Here is a 21,328-nt window from a genome sequence, read left to right on the forward strand (position 1 = left end):
GGGAGACTCTTTTCTTAGAAGGAAATTAATGGAAAACTTACAATATTCCCAATTGCATACGTGGTCAAAATACTGTATATGTGTCTGACTTTTCCATGTTGACCCCAAAAATAAAAACTTTTCCAATATTTAGTAGTATATGGTTTTCTCACTTATTTTAAATCAAAATCCAAATTAGTCGTCTTAAAAATTATAAATATAGAATCTTTGTAGTTGTGATATAGTAATAAATAATAAAAGCGGTGGGAATTTCACATTGTCATCTCTAGTGATAATTGACATGGCCAATGTGACTATATTGTGTTTACTATGTTAAAGCGTATACGTTATGTGAAAAGAACAAATTTATGAAATAAATTAATTTCTATGTAGTTACATCTCTTATCACCGATCAGATCTCATATTGTTTGAAAACGTATCCAGTTGTCTTCGGTAATAAACTCTTCGTTTTAGGGAAGTAGAACAAGTGTGACTTCTCATTTGAATGTACTAACTAAAAAGACATCATCAGAATCTAACACACAGGGGATTAAAGAGATGGCTTGTCACAAAAGCAAAAGGGAAATTGCTAACACTTTTCTCACATCTATAATATATATATAAAAACGTCAAAGACATGGTCTTCTAATTAGTTGAATTTTATAAAAAGGTGAAAACGTCGTGAATACTTCTCTTCTCTCATTGTGTATTCTCTCGTATGGGTAAATATTCCGTGGTCAAAAGTCTGGGTGAGCTCGAAATCCGATCGGAGCCGGAAGCAGATGATTCGTACGTCGACGCAGCTTTAGAAGATGGTGGTCAGACGACCGAAGAAACATCATCAGTCCAACGTCGTTATGCAACTGTTCTGTCAGAGGAAGATATTCGAGAGCTTATGAAAATTGACATTCAGAGAGTTTCAGAGTTTACTTCCCTCTCCAAAGCTGAAGCCACACTTCTGCTTTCTCACTTGAGCTGGTAGATTTTTTTAACTGCGTCTCTATGATTTGTTTTGTCTTATTCTACAAGAAATCCTTTTCTTGATCTCTCTGTTTTTTTTTAATCTACTTAGGGATGTTAATGATATTTGTGAAAAATGGTTTGCTGATGCCAAAAAAATTAGAGAAACCGTCGGCTTATTGGAACTTGATCCACCTTCTGATGACGATGAAGTAATTATTATAATCTTTGAATTCAAATGTTTCTATTAAGTTGTACTTAGTTAACTCAAGATCCCTTAATGTTGGTATAGTTTGTTTTCGGAGTCTGTGGCCATTCACCACCCCCACATGAGAACTTTGCATCGGCCTCTTGTGGCCATCGTATATGCACTCTCTGCTGGACAAGTATGCATAAATAATTACCTCGTTCAAATCAAATTATTGTTCTTGATTTCTAATCGACCACCTGATTTATATCGATATGACATGTAACTTATAGGTCATATCAACGAAATCATCAATGAATATCTACCTTCTGAATGGAATCTTAGGCTGAAATGTCCTGTTCCTGTTGGTCTCCACGCTTCTTGTACTGCTTCTATTGGTCAAGATATGATTGAGAGATTTGCTTCCGAGAAAGACAAGTCCAAGTACAATCAACAGCTCCTTAGATCTTATGTTGACAACAACAAAACGGTAATAAAAAAAAAGGCATTAAGAAAACAACCTTAGATAGATAATAGAGATCACTATGAACTATGCATGTGTTTCTTATAAGGTTTCATTTATCTTTTCTCTTTTTGGTATTTAGATGAAATGGCATTTTATCCGGGGGTCTAGTTATGCGATTGATTTTGGTCCTGATTCTGCAAATTCCAGTGTCTCCTGTCTCCGTTTGCTTAGATTCTGCTGGAATGTGAGTCTTTTTCATTAACCTTTGATCAGTTTGGTTTTAATATCAAGTTTCTATTACTGTATACTGACTCTTAGCTTCAGTGCAAGGAGGACGCTCACAGTCCTCTGGACTGTACAACTGCTGCAAATTGGTTAGCAATACACGTTTCTGATGATAATTAAAAAAAAAACCGAAGATAGGTCTATTTCACATTTCTGAAATGGTTTAGTCTTGTTTGGATTTATGATTTTAGGGTACAAGAAATTACGGTGCCTTGTCCCAAGTGTCAGCTACGGATCCAAAAAAATCAAGATAATTCTCTGAAGATGAAATGCTTGCCTTGTAACTATGAGTTCTATTGGTAATAATACACTTATTCTTCTATTAATCCGTGTCTTGTGGTTAATTATTGTGATGATACTATTAAACTGAAATTGCTCTGCATGAAGGTACTGCCCTGTCGACTGGATTGAACATGGGGAAGACGATTTATATATTTGTGACTTCTATGCTGTCTCGGTACTCTATCTAATATTGAAGAGAGCTAGTCATGGTTTTGTGTGATAACCAATATAGTTCTTATTGATCTTTTATATACCATTTCTGATGTTTTGTAGAGTGATCGAATTGGGGAAATGGCAGAATCTGCTGCAGATAGTAGATACAAAGATTGCTATGAAAATTGGAAGAGTAATGAATCGGTATATATGCATTTATTTATCAACTTCAAATCCATTATTCACTTATCAAAAATATGCATTGATTTCTTTTGAGTTGGTTTTTTGGGCAGTTGATGGTAAAAGCAGAAGCAAACTTGAAGAATCTAGACACTCTTGTAAGAGACTAAAGAGAGTTCTATGCTGTCTAATTATTGTTCTGTTTTAGTCTCTGTAGATTAAAGTTGAATCAAGTGTTTCTTTTTTAAAATCCTTTTTTTGCAGATTGAGAATCTAAGTAACACACAGTTACCAACCAAACCGCAGCTTAAGTTCATCCTAGAAGCCGGGCTTCAGGTTAGCAAAAGTAACTCTAGTGCGAGAAACCTATGTATAATATTGTTTTGGTCTCCGACATAACTTTGGTGATGCATACATGATACAGATCATAGAATGTACAAGGTTCCTCAAATGGACTTATGTTTATGGATATTACCTTGGAGAGGATGAGGTCGGGAAGCAAAACTTACTGAATCAAATGCAAGGTCTGTAATTTCGGCCGTGTGCATATATGCATACTGATCAGTTTGAAACTGATGCATTATAAGAAAACTAATAATTTTCTTTGTCTCTCAGTTGATGTAAAGTCTCTTGTGGACAAGCTCGATGACTGTGTAAAGACTGACCTACTGTCGTTACTTGACGCGGAGGGACCATCAGAGAGTTTCCATCTCTTCCGCATCAAGTTAACTCAACTAACTAGGTTTTACTCAATTTCTCTGCCCTCGTTGTGTTTTTTTTTTCTTGTATTTTAAGCAAGATCCAACAGTTAATTGAAACCTAAAACTCAGTTCACTGTTTTTTTGCTTCGTAACAGCACAGCGCGAGCACACTGCGAGAATCTAGTAGGAGTCATAGAGAATGGCTTGGCTAGTGAATAGTGTTGTCTCTGCTTCAGAAAGGACGCTATTTGTTCGGGACATATTCATGACGATTTTCTTGATTTCCAGTTTATTTACTACACATATAATTGTCTCTTTTTCTTAAAGAGATTGTTGTTTTCGTATATCAACTTGCTTGTACATGCATATTTCTAATGTTTAAAATAACTATTGTAAAAAAAAGTTTGAATTCACTGAATATAATAAAAATATTCGGTGAGTCAAAAGGTACACCATTTTATCATTGAAAGATTAACTAAGGTTTGACTAACGCTGAAACTGGTTCGGCAATGTCAACACAAAGTTGAGGGTTTATTTTTCTAGCAAAACAAGTAAGATAAATTAGCCAAAAAGAGTTTGGAGATCTTGGGAATGAAACTGGCCATTGACAAATTTGAGAATGAGATTAGAGATAATTAACCTGCAATAAGTTTATCAATCTCAAGTTTGTCAATGGCCAGTTTGTATAGACACATGGACATAGAAGTTTTTGATAGTTACATCCAACTTCTTCTATGTAAGGAGGGAGGGACCAACACACCCTTTGATGCACAGCTCAAAGCCGACCACAGATCCTGGCCTCAATTGCAACCCATATTAAATACTCAAACTCATAAAAAGTTTTCATTTTACTAGTCAAATAACTTTAGCTGATTTCTACACGAACGCAATTACGGTTCAGTTTTGGCTTCATGGATACCTCTACGATTTCAATCTTGATTGCTGTTTTGATGAAGAGATCAGGGCCATCAGGCTAAAAAGTTTCGTTTTCACAAGTTGTTTGACAACAATTGACGTTATGATAACGTTTATTAATGAATAATGACCTTTCATATTAGCTTAAAACAACATTGAATTTCTCCTAGATTTTATACTCAACTTGTAATGATTTTTTTCTTTACATTACTATAATGACTTCACAAAAGAAAATGTCATGTTGTCAAAAGAAGAAAAAAAAGGGACAATTTTCTTTTTGTAAAGAATCAATTTCGTAAGTACAATTATAGACTTTTAATTTTGATAAAAACAGAAAAAAAATTACTAATAGAAATTTAACCTTTATTTTTTTTTGTAGTTGTTGGGTTACTAAAAAGGCAAAGTAAAAAAAAAACAAAACAACTAAAGCCAATAGTGGTACAAGTCCCATATAATCTCATCCTTTAGAGTCTCTCGATTTCTGAATCGCAAACCCCAGCGAAGCGATCCAGAATCGAGCTCGACCAATTTCTCGATCAGACTCTCTTCCCTTGCTGCGATTCTCTCTCTCTTCCTATAAAGCAGCAACCTTTTTTAGTTTTTTGGAAGAAACCCCAAACCCTACTTTTTAATCCAGCGAGAAAGAGAGGGGTTTGAGAGCGGCTGATCATATGGATTCCGAAGACGATATGCTCGATGCCTACGATATGTATTCTGGTGATGATGATGATTATAACAGCGGCGGTACCGATGATGACAACAACGATAGTGATGTTGATAATTACAACGGCCTCGTTGAAGAAACCGTCGATGATTCCGCCATCATCGCCTCGCTTCGCTCTCAGGTGGCTTCCACTTCTTCCTTACTTGTCTTTTTGTTTAGGAGGATTGGTTTGGTCTATGGCTCTTTTGTTTATTTGATTGTTAAAGTTTGGATTTTTTTTTTTCACTTGTGCTCTTATTTTACTGTGACCATTGACTGTAATGACGTATGCTTGCAGATAAATTATGCTGTTCTCAAGGAAGAAGATATTCGCAGACAACAGAAGGATGTTATTGGACAAGTTTCTCTGGTCCTTTCTTTAAGCTATGTCGAAGCGAGTATTTTGCTTCTTCATTATCACTGGTATATTCCCTTGACACATACTGTGTGCTTTTGTTTTTAGTTCTTGCTGTTTCCTGTGTGTTTTTTTTGATTAATATACGATATTGTTTATCTTCGAATTGTTTCAAAACGACCTCTCTTTCATTGAGATTCTTTTGATCTGCTTTATTAAATGGACTATATAGGTTCTTTGTGAACATATATAGATCTCCAAACTAGTGTGCTTTCTCTAGTTTCCTAATGCTCTGAGCAATGTGTCATTTTAGGGTTGTTAGTAAAGTTCATGATGAATGGTTTGCGGATGAGGAGAGAGTTCGGAGAACTGTTGGCATATTAGAGGGACCTGTTGTTCCAACACCTCGTAGCAGAGAAGTAATTTCTTCAATTTTCAACTCATAATTGTTTTCTTGTAATTATCGCTTGGTAAATCATGTTTCACTGACGCATTGATTGGATGTTTAGCTTACATGTGGAATATGCTTTGACTCCTACCCTCTTGAGGAAATTGTATCTGTTTCTTGTGGTCATCCTTTCTGCGCTACATGTTGGACGGGTACGTTTATCTTTATGTTGTTTTTTTTATCCCTTGTCTAAAGATGCTTACATCTCTAGCATCTTTGGAAACAGGGACTGTTGAATTTTTTTTTTTTTTGGATTTATCTAAGTTTATATCTAGTTAGCATTTCGGTGACATTGTTTCAAATACATTTTCCTATGAATTTAGTTTCTGCCATGCCTGGATTGCGTGGATTTAACTTGTATATACTGTTTTTTTTTCTGCTAAAACATCTCTTTTCTGATACATTCCGTTTTGCACTTTTATAGGTTATATAAGCACAACCATCAATGATGGGCCAGGATGTTTGATGCTAAAATGTCCGGACCCTTCTTGTCCTGCTGCTATTGGTCAAGATATGATCGATAAATTGGCCTCTAAGGAAGACAAGGAGAAGTATTGTAGATACTTTCTTAGATCTTTTGTTGAAGACAACAGAGAGGTAAGGCTTCCGAGATAACATATATCAAACTGCATATCTTCACGTGAGCAGGAACTACTTGATGCTCTTGCGAGTTCTTTCTATCTGTCTATGAAGTACTTTGTCATCTATATTTGTGTGTATGATATGGCGCTTGTCTCGTTTTAATGTTGCTCCTATTTTCTCTTCTGCTTCAGATGAAGTGGTGTCCTGCCCCAGGATGTGAGCATGCAATTGAATTTGCTGCCGGGTCTGGAAGTTATGATGTTCTGTGCTTGTGTTCGCATAGCTTTTGCTGGAATGTAAGTACTTGGAGTCAAAGCCTTCTTAATGTTCTTTCTTTTGCTTGTATAGTCATTTTGGAATTGTGATAAATCTGAAATTCCAGTGTGCTGAAGAGGCTCACCGTCCTGTGGATTGTGAGACAGTTGCAAAATGGATACTAAAGAACAGCGCTGAATCTGAAAATATGAATTGGTATATGCTCCTTTTGTTCATCTTCATGCTCCCTCATCTTCTGGTTATTATTACCATATATCTCGCTGAAGAAATATATTTGAAAACTTCTGTAGCTATGACATTTTTCATGCAATTTTTAATTCATTTTACTACTTGCTAATCTTATTTTGCCTCGTCATCCCAGGATACTTGCCAATTCGAAGCCTTGTCCAAGGTGTAAGCGGCCAATTGAAAAGAATCATGGCTGTATGCACATGACATGCACACCGCCTTGTAAACATGAGTTTTGTTGGTAATGCTTTGTCCCCATCTCTGAAGGCGTCTTAGTTTGGTTGTTACACTTTCTCTGCAATGTTGGACTGCAAGCTTGTTACTGTCATCTTAGGATTTAATCTTGTGATAAAAATGAAAGAGGTGCTAATGAGTATATCTTTATTTGAATCTTTAGGCTTTGCCTTAACGCATGGACAGAGCACGGGGAAAGAACTGGTGGTTTTTATGCCTGCAACCGGTATGAGGCGGCTAAGCAAGAAGGATTGGTAAGACCTCGTACTTATTTGATCATCTGTGGTGGGTTTTTGTGCACTCATTTGAGCTGATGGTTGTCAATATTGTTTTGTTGATGTCTATTAAAATTTTCCTGTTTTAGTATGATGAGGCTGAGAAGAGGCGAGAAATGGCAAAAAATTCGCTAGAGAGGTACACTCATTACTATGAACGCTGGGCAAGCAATCAACTGGTATGCTCAATTTCTATTTGATTTCTTATGTCATTTGTGTCTTTTCCATCATATATATATTTACTTTTTTGAGTGATTTGGCAGTCGAGGAAAAAAGCTATGGGGGATCTGCAGAAAATGCAATCAGAGAAGGTAAGAATTACGAATCTTATTTTCAGTTTTATACTTTTATCTACCGAATGATAGTTAGTTCTTCTCTGGAGTGGAGAATGATGTGAGCTAGTAGCTATTCCCATTGCTTTTATTTGCAACACCAAATTGTATCCAAACTAATTAGAGACTTCATTGTTGTTACTTTGTGTGTCTTGATTTGCATCTCTGGTGCTTATGTAGAAGTTTGAGCGTAATGTTTTTGGCAGTTTCTCACATGCTAATGTCAAACTTTTCTCATCTTTCTGCTAGCTTGGGAAGCTTAGTGACATACAGTGCACACCAGAATCTCAGCTCAAGTTTATTCCAGAGGCGTGGCTCCAGGTTAACAGCTAAATTTTTCAGAGAAATAAGATTTGTGTACAACATCTCTCTGAATGTTCTCTCATATAATTTATACTTTTGCAGATCATTGAATGCAGACGGGTACTGAAATGGACGTATGCGTATGGATACTATCTATCAGATAATAGTAAGCGGCCATTTTTTGAGTATTTGCAAGGTCAGAACTCTCATCTGTAGATTTTCTGTAACAGTAAGTTGTGTCAGTGAACCTTTGAAGTTGAAGTTTCTCTTGTTGATCTGATCAGGGGAGGCTGAGTCAGGTTTGGAGAGGCTCCACCAATGCGTAGAGAAGGAATTAGAGACGTTTCAAAATGCAGAGGGCCCTACAAATGAATTCAATCATTTCCGGACAAAATTAACTGGTCTAACCAGGTGATGGTCTTGTTTACATCTATCCGGCTGTGTAGTACAGAACAAGAGAAGACATAAGCTTTTCAGACAGATCAATATAGAATCCGTGTGGACTTTAAAATGAGTCTATATAGTCGTAAGGTTTTGCTATATTCAGATCGGTTGTTGCATCTATAGTCAGACTCTGTTGTAGACATGTAGGTTTAGCTGATTTAGTTGAGACTTTGAACAACCATATGGAATGCTAACCCCAATGGCTTCTTCTATCTGTATAAACAGCATAACAAAAACTTACTTCGAGAATCTGGTGAAAGCTCTGGAGAATGGGCTTGCTGATGTGGATTCGCAAGCTGCTAGCAGCAAATCAACAAACTCTAAATCTTCTAGCAAGACAAAAGGCGGTGGAAAAGGTAAAGGAAGCTCCAAAAATGGCGGGTCCAGCAGAAACCCAGATGACAACTGAGATCTCCAAAAAAGGCGGTGTGATGCCACCTCGCAAAGGTCGAGATTTTCTTGGAAGATAAAGAAAATACTTTTGTTCAGCAAATTGGAGAAAGGTTTGGGGTTTACAATACTTTTGAGTAGACTCCTCTTGAGTTTGAAGGCTGTTGAGGGACAAGCACGCACAAGTGAACTGTCTCTCTCTCAATTAAGGGTTCATGATAGATTTTACTTGCCCTCAATATTGTATAGTATAAAAGAACTTTGCACATTGTTACTTTGGCTTTCGCCTTTTGCCCTGCTAGTGCAATGACTGCAAACCAAACTGAAGTCTCTTGTCTGAAAACATTATCGAGGTGAACAGCAAATGGTACCTCCTTTGTGTTGTTACTTGTTAATCCTTCTCACCTACTATGATATTTACATTAATTGCCAGTAATATTGAGTCCAGAACAGCTCAAAAAAGTTAAAAATCAGTTAAATTTTTTGGGGCATTGAGTAAATCTTTACAGACTACAATAGTAATTATTTGTGAACACTGAGATCAAGGTGAGTTTAATAATGGAATGTTATCTGGGTCACAGTAGTAATACAGTCGTATGGTCAATACATACAATACATACATTGTTATAAGAAAGCGACATTTGGCTCTTGTACAAAATGCTGGCATGTCAGCCTGACATTGGTCAACGCACCCACTGCAAAGGTCAAAGAGAACCTTCTGTGCTACTTAAAAGTTTTATATTGTTGCCTTCGTAAGAACGCGCGAAACACATATCTTCTCTATCTAACGCAATAGTCAACTATTTGTTTTGATTTTCTCTGAAGCTTATTTGTGTTGACTCCTTCAAATTCTCCAAGAAGTTAGTGGTTTGTGTGTCATTATCTATACATCTACGTTTTTTTTTTTTATAATTGAATGCGACATGTACTCCTCAACCTATAATTTCAATGCTTGTTACTTGAAACATCTTGTTTGTTTTGTTTTTTTGAGGCTAAGTTTTACAGAAAGTGATTGGGCACTTCAATGGCTTTCACAATTGAAAAAGATGGATCTAAGGGATTTGTGAAGAGAGTGGCTTCATCTTTCTCCATGAGGAAGAAGAAGAATGCAACAGGTGAACCGAAGTTGCTTCCAAGATCGAAATCAACAGGTTCTACAAACTTTGAGTCCATGAGGCCACCTGCAACGAAGAAGACTTCAGATGTCACAAACAAAACAAGGATCAAACCATCAGGTGGTGTAACACCACAACTAAGAAGGGAAAAGATTGATGATCGTGGTGGTGGGACGAATAAGAAGTTTGGAAAATGGAGAAGCTTTGATGATAGTGATTCAGTTTGGTTATCTTCAGATTGTGGATCTCCTACTTCTCTTCTTGAGGAACGGAGATTATCTGTTTCATTCCGTTTCTCGGTTGATGAGAGTGTAGTCTCTTGGTTATCAAACCTTGCCAAATCTTCCCTTTCTCTGAATCATCAAGAAGTAAGTTCCACTAAAGACCGTCCCAGGATCCCAAGGAACACTAAAGGCAATGCAGAGAACGTTCAGAAGAAAGATTCATCTAGTTCTGCTCCAAATCTCACCGTTCTTTTTGATTCTTCTACTCATAGTTCACATGGAAAGAAAGTTAGCTTTTCACCATCTTCAGGTACAAATATTGATTCAGGGAATTCTTCTCCTGCTCTGACAATCTCCTCTGATTTGCCATCTGGTCCGAAGGATCAGACAGCAACTTCTTTGGCTCATGAGGAAAGTTTGGATGAGAAAAGTGCAGAGAGTGTGGATTCTAAGCACAGTAGTAATGTTGATGAGCCGCTTTTCTGGCCATATGAACAGAGATTTGACTGGAGACCTGAGGATATCTTGAAGCATTTCTCAATGTCACCTCGGAGAAAGAAGTTATTGAATGCCAAAGTTTCAGCTGCAGGTAGCTCTCCGAGATCCATGAGAGCACAACTTCTCCAAGCAAGAAAACTAGATCTTAAAGATGGTAGTAAGAGAAAGCTTGTGTTCAGTGGACCTATAACCAACGCATCCAAGATTCCAGAACTCAAAAGAAGTACCAGCAATAGCAGCAACATGAAAAATGACAGCATCAAGAAGGAGCCAATCAGGAACTGCGTGAAGAGGAACAAAAGTTTGCCATCAAGGTTGAGAAAATCGAGCAAAACATGTTCAAAGGTTGTACCTATTGAAGTGGCTGAAGGAGTGATTGCAGCAGCAGAGAGAGCCAAAGTGGAAATAACAGCTAGTAGTAAGCTCATAAACCGCAGAAGCAAGACTATGCTGGAAGACGATTTTGCATTGATGAATGATTTCTCAATAGAGAAGGCAGTGGGACTAGGTGAGTTCAAGGGTAGAGAGGGTATAGACTCAGAATTTAACTCTGACACTTTCTTGTTCGATGATTCTCTTTAAAACCACCATAGATTATCATTGAGTAGAACTGCAGGCTAAAAAGAATACAACCCTGACTTTGATTGTATGAGCATTTTTGGAGGAATATATATCAAACCAGTCAAACTTCTCAGTGTTATAAAAACACGACCTACATGGTGCATGTCTCAGTGGCACCTGCTCTTTTCAGAAGACTCACCAACTATTACATTATTATAAATATATATATATAATGTCAAAAATAAATATCGTCAAAAAATTAATTTTGATAAATTGATAAACAAAATTCAAAAGTATTTTTGTTTTTCAATCTGAAATTGGATGTAACACACAAAAAAAAACAAAATCGGGTCATCAGCGGAGCCGCTTCAAAATTTTCCATCGCCGGTCGTGTTTTAAACGCTATGAATCGCCGAAATTACTCATCTACACGATGCATCTCCGCAGAATCCCTAAATCCTCGTTCCGATGATTCCACTTCCGGTCTCCGAGCTTCTTCAAGGAAGAAAAGGCTGAAGAAGCAGGAAGATTTGGAGCCCTTGGAAAAAGATTTCCGTAAAGTAATTGTAATTTCAAAATTCTACTTCGAGTATGATAATGATTCTTAACCAAACCATATTTCTTAGATAAAGTTTTCGTTTTTATGATTGTTCCTTTCACTTTACTCTACTCTAAAAGAAGATATGTTTATTACGTAAATGATGCAGGGTACGTCATTACCTGATATAGAAGACACTCCTTACAAGAAGACTAATGGATATGCTTCATTTCGTAAGTCTCACTAACTATGGTTACATTTTGTTTGATTTAGTAACTCCTTCAACTCATTGCATCATTTCTTGTATGAATTTTTGTTTTGCAGTGACGTCAAAACTAAACTCATATATAAAATCAACTGAAGCTAGCACTTCTGCTTCTTCCATCAAAGCATCAGGTTTTCTTTGACGATACACTCTATTCTTAGTGGTAATTCGGGTACATTTATTCTTTATGGAGAATGTGATGTCCCTAAGATAGAATTTTTATTTAGGCAAACCACCTGATGACTGGGAAAAGGTGATCGAGGGTATTCGAAAAATGACATCTTCAGAAGTAGCTCCAGTTGACACTGTTGAACGTGATAGAACCGGAAGCTTTTTACCTCCTAAGGTAGGAACATCTTACTCTATGTGGGAAATGTGGTATCTTTGAGTTTGTGCCTATTGGTTTTAGGTGGAAGTATGCTATGTGATATGCTCATTGCTTTCTAAAATATGACTTCCCATTTGTTTTTTTTTTTGTCATTATTACATGGTGGTATTCTAAGCATAGATTGGGGACCAAGTTCCTCGTTGTTTACTTTGAAAACTCCCTAACCTTTTTATGTTACTGGTAACAAGTGCTAGCTTACGATTAGGAAATTCTCTTATCCTTGATTCTTGCGGCCTTTGTTGTTTTCACATTTCATAAATTCAAATTATGTTTAAAAGTAGAGAGATGATCAAATTGCCCGTCTTGTTTTCGCTTTTGACCTGATCTCATCCTATTTCTAGGAAAGGCGATTCTATGTGCTTATAGGAACACTTCTTTCAAGTCAGACTAAAGATCACGTAACTACTGGTGAGATTTGAATTACTCATCCCATGTTGAAAGAACGCTTACTTTCGCCATTGCAGTATCTCTGATATCATCTGGGTCTCTAAGTTTCCTGATATTATATCCAAACACTTTTTAATATGCAGCGGCAGTAGACCGTCTTCTTCAGAATGGCCTTCTCACTCCCGAAGCCATTGACAAAGCTGATGAATCAACCATTAAGGAGTTGATCTATCCGGTATTATTATCCCTTTACTTATCTTACTTCATGTAATTGAAGGCCTCACTGACTCGCACATTACCCATACTGCCATATTTTTATCATGAGAAGTATTTGAGAAATGAAAAGGAGAGGAATGAGAAACTATAAATGGAAATTGTTGTCATTTTTATTTCGATATGGAAACTTACCGTTTGCCCTTTACTCTTAGGTGGGATTCTATACTAGAAAGGCTACTCATGTGAAGAAAGTTGCAAACATTTGTCTAACTAAATATGACGGTGACATTCCAAGCACTTTGGAAGAACTACTCTCACTTCCAGGAGTTGGTCCTAAGATTGCTCATCTGGTAAAAGTAGCCCATATTCCTCAGATTTGTAAGAGAGATTCATGTTCCCAGAGTTCTTAAAATGTCTCGTCTGTTGTCCTGTGATAGGTTTTGCATGTAGCCTGGAATGATGTTCAAGGGATATGTGTAGACACACATGTGCATCGTATTTGCAATAGACTTGGTTGGGTGTCTAAACCAGGAACGAAACAGGTGCTTCTCTAACATCAGGCTTATGTTAAATATATATGAGATTGATAGAAATTTTGCCTCATCTTCTGTTTGCTCGTCTGCTCTTTGTCACCTATCTCTAATTTGTTGTTCTTGACCAGAAAACCTCTTCCCCTGAGGAAACTAGAGTAGCTCTGCAACAATGGCTTCCAAAAGAAGAATGGGTCGCTATTAACTTTCTGTTGGTACGTCATCCTTGGAGATTCTAACTTAAAGATGCATGTCCACACATAAAACAATCTACTTATGATTAATATGAAACAAATTCAAATGTCAGCCATAGAAATGGTTGAAACCTGTATAACCCCACGTAATCTTCGTCCTCTCTGTTTTTGTTGTCTGAAAATCTAAACACAGGTAGGTTTCGGACAAACGATATGCACACCGCTAAGACCACGATGTAGAACCTGTAGTATCACTGAGCTTTGCCCTTCCGCCTTCAAGGAGACCCCAAGCGCATCATCCAAATTGAAGAAACCTATCAAAAGCAAGAAACCATAGTAGCTTTGGTTCTGGATTCTCCTACTAGATCATTTTTAACCCATTTTGTGATTAGTCCTCGGTAAAAGTTAAATAGTGCCCAAGAAATTGTATAGGTTTATGGGGAATGCAAGAACATCCCACTTGTGTATAACTTATAGACTGAAACTTGCCATTGTGAAAGAAAGACACTTGGGCAAGTATACTTTTGATTGATTGATAAGAAAAAAGGCTTTAAAGATAATTCAAAAACCTTCCAATGTTTTACCATTACAAGCAAGTGATTTGGAGTTATCTATCTACCTTGTAATTCCTATACATAGAAATTAGCTGATATTCTTTTTTTTGGTCAACCCAAAATTAAATAATATTCCATGTTCAAAAGGTCATAAAAAATTAAAATTAGGTGTTTACTGAATGGAACAAAGTTATGGGGTTAATACATGATATATAACATACTCGGGGGAGTAACTGCAGAAATATTTTGAACTTGTAAAGAATATCCACGGAGGCACGGACTAGTAGAGGTAGGGATAGAGATATACTTACGTCCAAACAAAAGAGTGGGTTACAAAATTTTATTAAAGCAGCAGCCGGAAAAAAAAAAAAGCGAAAAAAAAAAAACAAAACGCTCGAAGAGAAAAAAAAAAAAAAAAAAAAAAAAGAGAGAGAAGAGCAACGAAGACGGACCTGCAAATTCTGCAGTCTCCACTGACACTTTCGATCTTTCTCTCTTTTCACCTTCTTCAATCTTCAGGTTTCTCCTTCGTCTTTATGTTACCGTCTCTCTCTTTACGCTTTCTCGATTTCGCATTATCTCCCGTTTCATTTCTCAGTTGATTGTCTCGCCCAGTTGTATATTTGCTAATGCAATCGGATAAATACTCGGTTTGGATGTTGATTAGCAAGAATCTGTTCGTATTTTATGCACTGTAACCGTTGATTTGATTGAACTGATCATTTACGGCTTCCGTTTCTAGGGTTTGGTTCATGATTTTGCTTTGTTTGAGTCGGGGGTTTAGTGGCTCCCTCTTCTGGGGTTTATCTTTATGAATGCATGTATATTAGGATATGTTGTAACGAGATTGAGTGTGGCTGTGAGTGGATGTTAGTTTTGTTCCTTCTGGGATTATTTTGATGTGTGGAAACTTTCTTTTCTACAATTCTTCTAGTATACGAGTGTTTCTACTCTACATGTGTGATTCCTTCTGGGATTATTTTGACGTATCATGGGTCTTGTTGTATTTTTAATTGAAAGTGCAATCTCAAATTGTTATTTGCTATAACTATTTTTCTCTGTGATTGTGGGTTTGTAGTTTATGGAAGGAGATACTCATCAGAGGTAGCAGTTCTCCATGCATCCCAAGCGATCTAGCCAAGGAGATGGGTCAGTTACTCAGCCAGTTAGAAGCAGTGATAGGCTTAGGAGAAGGCCCAAATCGTTTGGTCGCACATACTATTTTTACTCACCAAGTTCGTTACATAATAGGAAAAGAAAAACCAAGACAAGAACGGCAGCCTCCCAGATTGCAAAGATGCTGCACAAAGGGAACCGTCCAGCAAGGGCATCCAATGCCACGGTAAGCATTACATGGTTCTTCCTATCTTATTACATCACTGATATAGTATCTGGCACTTCATCGTGCTCTACCTCTATCCCTTCAGTATATTTTTGGTTAGTGGATCGATTTGATCATCGGTTTCTTGATCTTGTCTTCATTTTTGTATTTTTTACTGGCTAAATATTGTGTCTGCGGAGGGTATCAGGGGAACAACATGACAAGTCGTCTGGTCAATCCTTTGTTTTGTAATGCATACCGTTTATCTTTACTCTGATTCAACCAGAATGTTGTAACATTGCTAATGACGTGCAGCCAATTGCATCCGACCTCCGGCGTTCCACAAGGAAGAGAAGAATTTCTGTAAATCTTGAGGACTATACGGACAGTTCTGGAGCAGAGGATGAAGATATGATGGTTAGGATATTTTCCTCTTAAAACTGGCTCTTCTTAGTAAAGTAAAGCTATTATACTAGTACTGTGCTACTGGTATGCCTATTGAAAATGGGGTTTTGATCTTTTTTAGAGTCCAGCATATCGAACTTTGAGGAATCGAGTTAATAAAAAATTCTCAACTTCAAAAAGTAGAAAGGGCATGGAAACTGAATTGGCACCACGGCGTGAAGGTCTCCGTCCTCGTCGTTCAAAAACAATTGCTAACAAACGACTAAAAACAGAATCCGGCGCTGGTCAAGATACATCAGAGGAGAAAGATGGCCAGGATGAAACTGAGAATGGGAATGAATTAGATGATCATGATGTAGATGATGGTGAAGATGAGGTTGAAGTTGAAAACGAGGGTAATGGCGAAGATGAGGAAGAAGAAGATGGTGATGATGATGAGGAGGGTGATGAAGAGCAGGAGGGAAGGAAGAGATATGATCTGCGAAACCGTGCTGAAGTGCGGAGGATGCCTACAGAAGGAATTAACAAGCAACAACAACCTAGATCTCCGCGGAGAGTGTTGCATCAAGGCATGGGCACAAGGGTTGGAAGAGATGCTAGGAGAGGTGGTTCTCGGCCTCACAAACGCCATCGCTTTACAAGAACAGATGATTCAGATGACTCTCTTCTTGTGGATGAGTTGGACCAGGGCCCCGCAATTCCCTGGGCTCGAGGTGGAAACAGATCTGGACCACCTTGGCTATTTGGGGGTTTGGACACGTATGGGTCAAGTTCATTGGGGTTGAATGTTGGAGCTTCTGGTTGGGGTCACCAGAGTGATGGTTTGGCTGCTTTAACCTCCGGTGCTCAGACTGCTGGGCCAAGCTCTAAAGGAGGTGCAGATATACAGCCACTCAGATTAATGAGAATATTAATTTTGATGAGATTGGTGGACTATCTGAATACATTAATGATTTGAAGGAAATGGTTTTCTTTCCGTTGCTGTATCCAGAGTTCTTTGCAAGTTACAGTATTACTCCTCCCAGAGGTGTACTGCTATGTGGTCCTCCAGGCACTGGTAAAACTCTGATTGCTCGAGCATTAGCATGTGCTGCTTCAAAAGCTGGACAGAAAGTTAGCTTTTATATGCGAAAGGGTGCTGATGTTCTTAGCAAGTGGGTTGGTGAGGCTGAGAGACAACTAAAGCTACTCTTTGAGGAGGCTCAGCGAAATCAGCCTTCTATAATCTTTTTTGATGAAATTGATGGTCTTGCTCCTGTAAGATCTAGCAAACAAGAACAAATACATAATTCTATTGTTTCAACTTTGCTGGCGCTGATGGATGGCCTTGATTCTCGTGGTCAAGTTGTTCTCATTGGAGCAACAAACAGGGTAGATGCAATAGATGGAGCGCTACGCCGCCCTGGCAGATTCGATAGGGAGTTCAATTTTTCTTTACCAGGCTGCGAAGCTCGAGCAGAGATATTGGATATTCACACTCGTAAATGGAAGGATCCACCTACCAGGGAGCTTAAAGAAGAGCTGGCAGCTACTTGTGTAGGATATTGTGGTGCTGATCTAAAAGCTTTGTGCACTGAAGCTGCCATTCGTGCTTTTCGTGAAAAATATCCACAGGTTTATACAAGTGATGATAAATTTGCCATAGATGTTGGGTTGGTTAAGGTTGAGAAGAGCCACTTTGTAGAGGCAATGTCAGCTATTACTCCTGCTGCCCATAGAGGGTCTGTTGTGCAATCCAGACCACTCTCTCCGGTTGTATTGCCATGTTTACATCGACACCTCCTTGAATCCATGAGCTTAATATCAGATATTTTTCCCTCATCAGCCACGTCGTCAGAGTTGACAAAGCTGTCAATTCTTTCATTTGGATCTTCAATTCCTCTTGTTTATCGTCCTCGACTTCTGCTGCTTGGTGGTGAAGGAGTTGGACTGGTAATTGCTTTTCGTTTCTTGTGATTATATCAGAAAGTTTTATATTATGAACTCAGTTCACTTACGAGTTAGCCTAACAGGATCATCTTGGGCCTGCAATTTTACATGAGCTAGAAAAATTTCCTATTCATTCTCTGGGACTTCCATCTCTCCTTTCCGATCCTGGAGCAAAGACCCCGGAGGAGGCGCTAGTACATATATTTAGTGAAGCTAGGAGAACAACACCTTCAATACTTTACATACCGATGTTTAATAATTGGTGGGAAAATGTAAGTGTCTTTATTATGCCAATTCACTTCGCTGCAGTTACTTTTGGAGATCGTTTGCATGTTTACTTAATATAATATATTAGGTGGTCCTGTTGGTTGTAGCTGAAACTGCCTTGAGTTTTAGATTGCCAATCTAATGATCGTGTTACTGATGACTGCAGGCTCATGAACAGCTTAGGGCTGTATTCCTGACTTTGTTAGAAGAATTGCCATCAAATCTACCCATATTATTACTTGCTACATCTTATGGCGAATTATCTGACATGGAAGAGCAGTCAGTATTTGACAATAGATCTGTGTAAGTTTATGCTCTACTTGGAATCACTCTGTCCAGTACCATGCTACAGCTTTATTACTAGCTTTTATTTGTTTTCCCATAAAGCTGGTAGGTGACTTTCTTTGATTATGAGCCAACAAGTTTTTGAGTAGGTTCTCAGTATAATAGTATACTGTGCGAGCTTGTTCTGCAAGCTGGTCATCCCTTCAGTGTCAAAAGGCTTTCATCTCAGTAACATGCATGTTAGTCTCGAGTTAATATATGAAGCTGCTAACCCCTTGTATATGCTTATCAAGTTAATTTTTTTGGGTTATTGTGGTATTGATCACCATAAGGAACCTTAACACGAGGCAAGTAATGATCAGTTTAAGTTATGAACTTATATAATATATATGGCAAATTACATGGGAGTTCATAGAAAATTTATATGGAATGGTACTGCCTTTCTATCGGTCTCATTCCCAAACTTAGCATACTCTCTCCTAAAACACTCATTACAGATTTAATTTTGTTCATTCTTTTGGTTGTCCATGATATAGTCCTCAGGCTTGTGTTTTATTTACTCAGTTTCTCAGATTGTGTACATTTGCTTTCAGCTATAATGTGGACAAATCATCAAGCGAAGACAGGTCTTTGTTCTTTGACCGTTTGATTGAAGCTGCTCTCTCAGTCATTTCAGGCTTAAACGGCAAATCTGATGGACGACAATCCCTCCCAGAACTTCCCAAGGTTCCAAAAGAACCTACTGGTCCAAAACCCGCAGAAATAAAAGCCAAAGTGGAAGCTGAGCAGCATGCCCTTCGACGATTGCGTATGTGTCTCAGAGATGTTTGCAATAGGTAAATGTGTATGCGCACATGATATGTTGGTAACTGAAGGCACAAGCCTTGCAGTTCATATTGAAGCTTTATTATTGTCTTTATAATTAGATTAAGAAGGCCTTTTACTTTTTGCCAACTGGACGTCTAGTGATGAACAGTTTCTGATATAACAGTACTAAATTTTAGCTCTCAAAATGTATCTGGTAGCCTTGCCCAGTCTATAATGTTGAGAGTTATCTTGGGTTTTCTAGATTAGCGTGTTTAAATTGTCTCTTGTTATCTGTGCAGGATACTATATGATAAAAGATTCAATGCATTTCACTTCCCAGTTACTGACGAGGATGCTCCGAACTACCGCTCAATAATTCAAAATCCAATGGATACGGCTACTCTGCTGCAGCGTGTCGATTCTGGGCAGTATCTAACATGTTCACCGTTCTTGCAAGATGTTGATCTCATTGTGAGAAATGCCAAGGTGCACGCCTATTTTACAACATATCTCTTTTCCATGGTGATAGAACCTTTGTAATTCATAAAATATGGTCACTGCATTAGCAAAGTTATGGATAGAGAGTCCCACCTATTGGTGTTGGATTAGAGTTGAGTGGTGTCGACATTGTCCTTATTATCCATTTCATTTGATATATTTGAGGGAATATAGCTGTTTTCTCAAACAGAATGTTGTTTCTAAATTTATGCTAAGGAATTAGACTCTTATGAAGTATGTTTTGATGGTGGCTGACTTAACTTTTTTGGTTATATTATCCAGGCTTACAATGGAGATGATTATGCTGGAGCAAGAATTGTCAGTCGAGCCAATGAGCTTCGAGATGTAGTATGTTTGCAAGTCTCTTAGACTGCATATATAACTTTCCATAAAAATTGCTGCAAGTCTATCATCCTCCAAAAGCTGTTCTCTGAAGCCATAGTTATCATTATGTTTCAGGTGCATGGGATGCTGTCACAGATGGACCCAGCACTGCTAACATATTGTGATAAGATTTCCGCTGAAGGTGGTCCTTCACAGATACCAGATGATTTGGGTGGATCGATCCTTGGTTTAGCTCCTGTTGTGCAGATGGGAACTGTTACTAGAACCAGTGCCCGACTTCGAAATGTGCAGCCAGAGATTAATTTAGATCGAGATTATGAAGGTCTTAAAAAGCCCAAGAAAACCGTGGATACTGTCTGTACAGGTAATGCTACTGCAATCACTGATTTGGTTCTCGTTTTATGTGTGAAGTGTCCATGGTTTGCTTTCCCTGAAACTTTCGACTTTCTGTGATCTCGGATTCGTAGATGTAGAAAAACTCTTGGTAATGTAATGAGACTTCTCAATGCTCGTGGTGTGTGTTTACTTTGTGATGAACAGATTCAGCTGCAGACAGAGTACAACACCAAGATTCAGACCAAGAAATGCCATGTCAGGAAGCGACCAACTCAAATTCATCAGCTCCTTCAGCAGATGGTGATAAAGAAGACCAAAGCGAGCAGCCAAGAAAAGAGGAGGGTCCTGGGGAAGAAGTAAGTGGTGATTGTTCCCGCGATTCTGCTAAGCCGGATGAAGAAATATCAAAGCGAATAGAAATCGTAAAGGTACTACTCATGGAGCGCACTGACAAGTACAACATTCCGCAGATGGAGAGGCTTTACACCCGAATCATGAAGGGTGTTCTTGAGACTTTGGACAAAGGGCTTCGTGATGATGACAACAACCCTAAGCATTCAATTTTGAGATTTTTGTCGGAATTCGCTCAGCATGAGGCGAATTTCTGAGGCTTAAACTTTCTCTGATCGGTCGATAGGTTAGATTTTCCCCAAAAAAAAAAGAAAAAACGGAATGAAAGAAGAAATTTTTTTTTTTTGTTTTTTCTTGTTTTTTTTTTTAAGATCCGGATTTTTCTTTGACTGAAAAGTAGTTTATCTGTAGGATCCTCTTGTAAAGTCGAACTTGCACCTTTGAATCTAAAAACAGGCTTAAGAGCCATAAAAGAAACAAAAGATGAACGATATTTTAGTGACGGCAAGATAGTGTTTCTTCTCACCATTTTCTCAACTACTCTCTCTCTCTCTCTCCCTCTCAAATCGTTTATTTTAGATATTGCAACTCTTGTGCTCCTCTTCTCTACGCTAAAGCTACTTCTCACCCTGCCTA

General features: G+C 38.0%; 5 protein-coding genes across 6 annotated transcripts; all 5 read left to right on the forward strand.

The window, feature by feature from the left end:
* Window positions 1–602: 602 nt before the first annotated feature.
* On the forward strand, window positions 603–3,656 carry LOC104763793 (putative E3 ubiquitin-protein ligase ARI12). The gene is made up of 14 exons (XM_010487179.2): window positions 603–957; window positions 1,052–1,151; window positions 1,232–1,325; window positions 1,420–1,616; window positions 1,732–1,836; window positions 1,917–1,966; window positions 2,069–2,176; window positions 2,265–2,334; window positions 2,433–2,516; window positions 2,606–2,650; window positions 2,757–2,828; window positions 2,917–3,016; window positions 3,108–3,234; window positions 3,349–3,656. The coding sequence occupies exons 1-14, from the start codon at window positions 698–700 to the stop codon at window positions 3,410–3,412; spliced, it is 1,476 nt and encodes a 491-aa protein (XP_010485481.2). The 5' UTR covers window positions 603–697; the 3' UTR covers window positions 3,413–3,656.
* A 643-nt stretch (window positions 3,657–4,299) lies between these two features.
* LOC104763802 (putative E3 ubiquitin-protein ligase ARI5) lies at window positions 4,300–9,000 on the forward strand. 2 transcript variants are annotated; one of them, XM_010487186.3, is made up of 16 exons: window positions 4,300–4,403; window positions 4,488–4,953; window positions 5,110–5,234; window positions 5,480–5,585; window positions 5,676–5,766; window positions 6,039–6,211; window positions 6,388–6,492; window positions 6,579–6,667; window positions 6,834–6,941; window positions 7,098–7,188; window positions 7,299–7,388; window positions 7,473–7,520; window positions 7,791–7,862; window positions 7,947–8,040; window positions 8,129–8,255; window positions 8,514–9,000. In XM_010487186.3, the coding sequence occupies exons 2-16, from the start codon at window positions 4,780–4,782 to the stop codon at window positions 8,695–8,697; spliced, it is 1,677 nt and encodes a 558-aa protein (XP_010485488.2). In that variant the 5' UTR covers window positions 4,300–4,403; window positions 4,488–4,779; the 3' UTR covers window positions 8,698–9,000. The 2 variants fall into 2 exon arrangements, 1 of the variants encoding a protein (XP_010485488.2); XR_015594950.1 differs by lacking the exon at window positions 4,300–4,403 and having other exon boundaries at window positions 4,490–4,953; window positions 8,129–8,375.
* A 655-nt stretch (window positions 9,001–9,655) lies between these two features.
* LOC104763812 (uncharacterized) lies at window positions 9,656–11,221 on the forward strand. The gene has a single exon (XM_087497934.1). It carries the CDS (start codon window positions 9,703–9,705, stop codon window positions 11,095–11,097), a length of 1,395 nt encoding a protein of 464 aa, XP_087354060.1. The 5' UTR covers window positions 9,656–9,702; the 3' UTR covers window positions 11,098–11,221.
* A 162-nt stretch (window positions 11,222–11,383) lies between these two features.
* LOC104763823 (endonuclease III homolog 2, chloroplastic-like) lies at window positions 11,384–14,154 on the forward strand. The gene is made up of 10 exons (XM_087497937.1): window positions 11,384–11,636; window positions 11,784–11,847; window positions 11,939–12,010; window positions 12,107–12,225; window positions 12,609–12,675; window positions 12,798–12,889; window positions 13,083–13,220; window positions 13,308–13,412; window positions 13,532–13,615; window positions 13,788–14,154. The coding sequence occupies exons 1-10, from the start codon at window positions 11,481–11,483 to the stop codon at window positions 13,929–13,931; spliced, it is 1,041 nt and encodes a 346-aa protein (XP_087354063.1). The 5' UTR covers window positions 11,384–11,480; the 3' UTR covers window positions 13,932–14,154.
* Window positions 14,155–14,493: 339 nt separating this feature from the next.
* On the forward strand, window positions 14,494–21,174 carry LOC104763831 (ATPase family AAA domain-containing protein At1g05910-like). Its single transcript, XM_087507958.1, has 11 exons — window positions 14,494–14,667; window positions 15,227–15,490; window positions 15,785–15,886; window positions 15,996–17,806; window positions 17,887–18,075; window positions 18,237–18,373; window positions 18,949–19,191; window positions 19,462–19,648; window positions 19,943–20,008; window positions 20,120–20,369; window positions 20,546–21,174. Exons 4-11 carry the CDS (start codon window positions 16,838–16,840, stop codon window positions 20,947–20,949), a joined length of 2,445 nt encoding a protein of 814 aa, XP_087364084.1. The 5' UTR covers window positions 14,494–14,667; window positions 15,227–15,490; window positions 15,785–15,886; window positions 15,996–16,837; the 3' UTR covers window positions 20,950–21,174.
* The last annotated feature ends 154 nt before the right edge of the window (window positions 21,175–21,328 follow it).

This window comes from Camelina sativa, chromosome 3 (assembly GCF_030686135.1).
Source record: "Camelina sativa cultivar CO46 ecotype springtype chromosome 3, ASM3068613v1".
Taxonomy (NCBI): domain Eukaryota; kingdom Viridiplantae; phylum Streptophyta; class Magnoliopsida; order Brassicales; family Brassicaceae; genus Camelina; species Camelina sativa.